The 1,685-nt window shown below is 40.2% G+C and overlaps 1 protein-coding gene across 1 annotated transcript in view; it reads right to left on the bottom strand.

Moving 5' to 3' along the window:
* Nucleotides 1–1,020, bottom strand: part of dok6 (docking protein 6) — a gene marked incomplete at its 3' end in the record, with an annotated part of 40,608 nt that extends 39,588 nt beyond the window's left edge. Inside the window, exon 1 of the mRNA XM_083684620.1 lies at nucleotides 940–1,020. Coding sequence (XP_083540746.1) covers nucleotides 940–1,005 — 66 coding nt within the window. The 5' untranslated portion in view covers nucleotides 1,006–1,020. The remainder of the gene's footprint in view (nucleotides 1–939) is intronic.
* Nucleotides 1,021–1,685: the final 665 nt, after the last annotated feature.

Consider the following 1,685-nt stretch of genomic DNA (forward strand, 5'->3'; position numbering starts at 1 on the left):
CTAAAAATAACCGCATGTCTTTATGAATCACAGAAGATGAAGCAGTCAGTGTGTACGACAGAGAGCACAGCAGTCTAATCTGTTTAGAGTCACCCTGTCATTCTCCCTTTAACTCTTTACAGCGGCTTAGCAGGCTACTAGCGATCCACCGTCCACACAGTATGTGGTAGTGCTTTATCAATCTTATTTCTGACTACTTCATGGGGGCTATGCATTCATATGGTAGATATTAAGAATGTAGGAGGCAGTATCACAGTATTCCACTGCAGAAGGTAAGAATGGTATAGCCTAATGCCAAAATGCCGAACTCAAAGATATATACTTGTACATTACTACATGTACTGCATCACCCAAGTACAGGATAACAACATGTAGACCTTCACACCTGGGGAAAGTTATACTGTGCAATTTACAATGCAGTCCATTACTATTACCATTCTGTCATAATGTATATCAATTATACTTTTTTAGAAATAAAAATGAATCATCATACTATTCATGATAGACTTGATTGCTTAACAGAAGGCTACAGGCAGCTGTACATTTAACTAGGACAAACACGTTATCACGTTAACAACTTTTTACTCTTTGTAATTACAATTGAATTGTTAATTTAACAATATCTACAGTACAACAAACATGAATGTCCCTATTAAACAACAATGTCTTATTGCCCCAAGGTAACTATAGGATTCGACTCTATATTAAATTATTGCATACAATATGTGATTATATACAAAAAAAGTAAAATTCAACCATTGAAGAAAAGTTAATAATGTTGTTCTAGTCTGTTTCCTATCTTTAAGAGCTCACAGCAGGACAGACGCCTATGGAGCAATTAATGCCTCTAAATCCAGCTGTCCCTGATGCTTCTGCTACTGCCTACACATAAATGTAGTAGCCTCTATCTACCCTCATGAAACAGCAAGTGCCACTCACCCCTAGTTTCTTACTCCGTATCCTCACGTAGCCCTGCTTCACTATATCATTGAAGTTAGAGGCCATGGTCAGCGAGCGCTCTCCGCTACTGCCCGGAAAAAGTAACCTCCGTTTCGGCGGCGAAGTCTCCCCGGAGTCAGTCCGACATCCAGCACGAAGGACCGCTGGCAACCTGCTCCAGTGTCAGCGCTCGGGCACCCGGCTTCGGTGGCGCGTTCCATCCGGGAGTAGGGAGATACCATTCGTCAGCTGATTTAATTCAGCCGAGAGGAGCGCTTCCTGGATCACACCACCCCCTGTTCGACAGGGGCGCAGAGCGGGTAACACTGGGACCAGTCGGATGAATAGAGCGCTATCCTTAAGTATTCTATTATTTCCACTTAACCCACCATTGATTAGTCTCTAGTGTACAACAGTAACATTTATGTTCTAAAAGTTTGTTTGGAAAGGGCTTATCAGAGTAGGCTTCATCTTATATGCAATAATTATATAATATAATTAAATTGAATTGAATTCATCAACGCATCTTTTGAACATTCAAAATCAGTTTCACAGACAGATGGGTGTGTACACATTTACAACCTACTCTGTACACTGCCAGCATAAAATCTGTGTTGTCAAATGAAATTGGTATCACTTCTGATCTCATTCTAGCAGCTTCAACATATAATGCAAAATGCTAATCAACAACATGGTGTTCTGACAAATTTGCATTAGGCTTTGTACTTTGTGTTTTTGTTATTACC

The sequence above is a fragment of the Argentina silus genome, assembly GCF_951799395.1.
Source record: "Argentina silus genome assembly, chromosome: 1".
Classification (NCBI taxonomy): domain Eukaryota; kingdom Metazoa; phylum Chordata; class Actinopteri; order Argentiniformes; family Argentinidae; genus Argentina; species Argentina silus.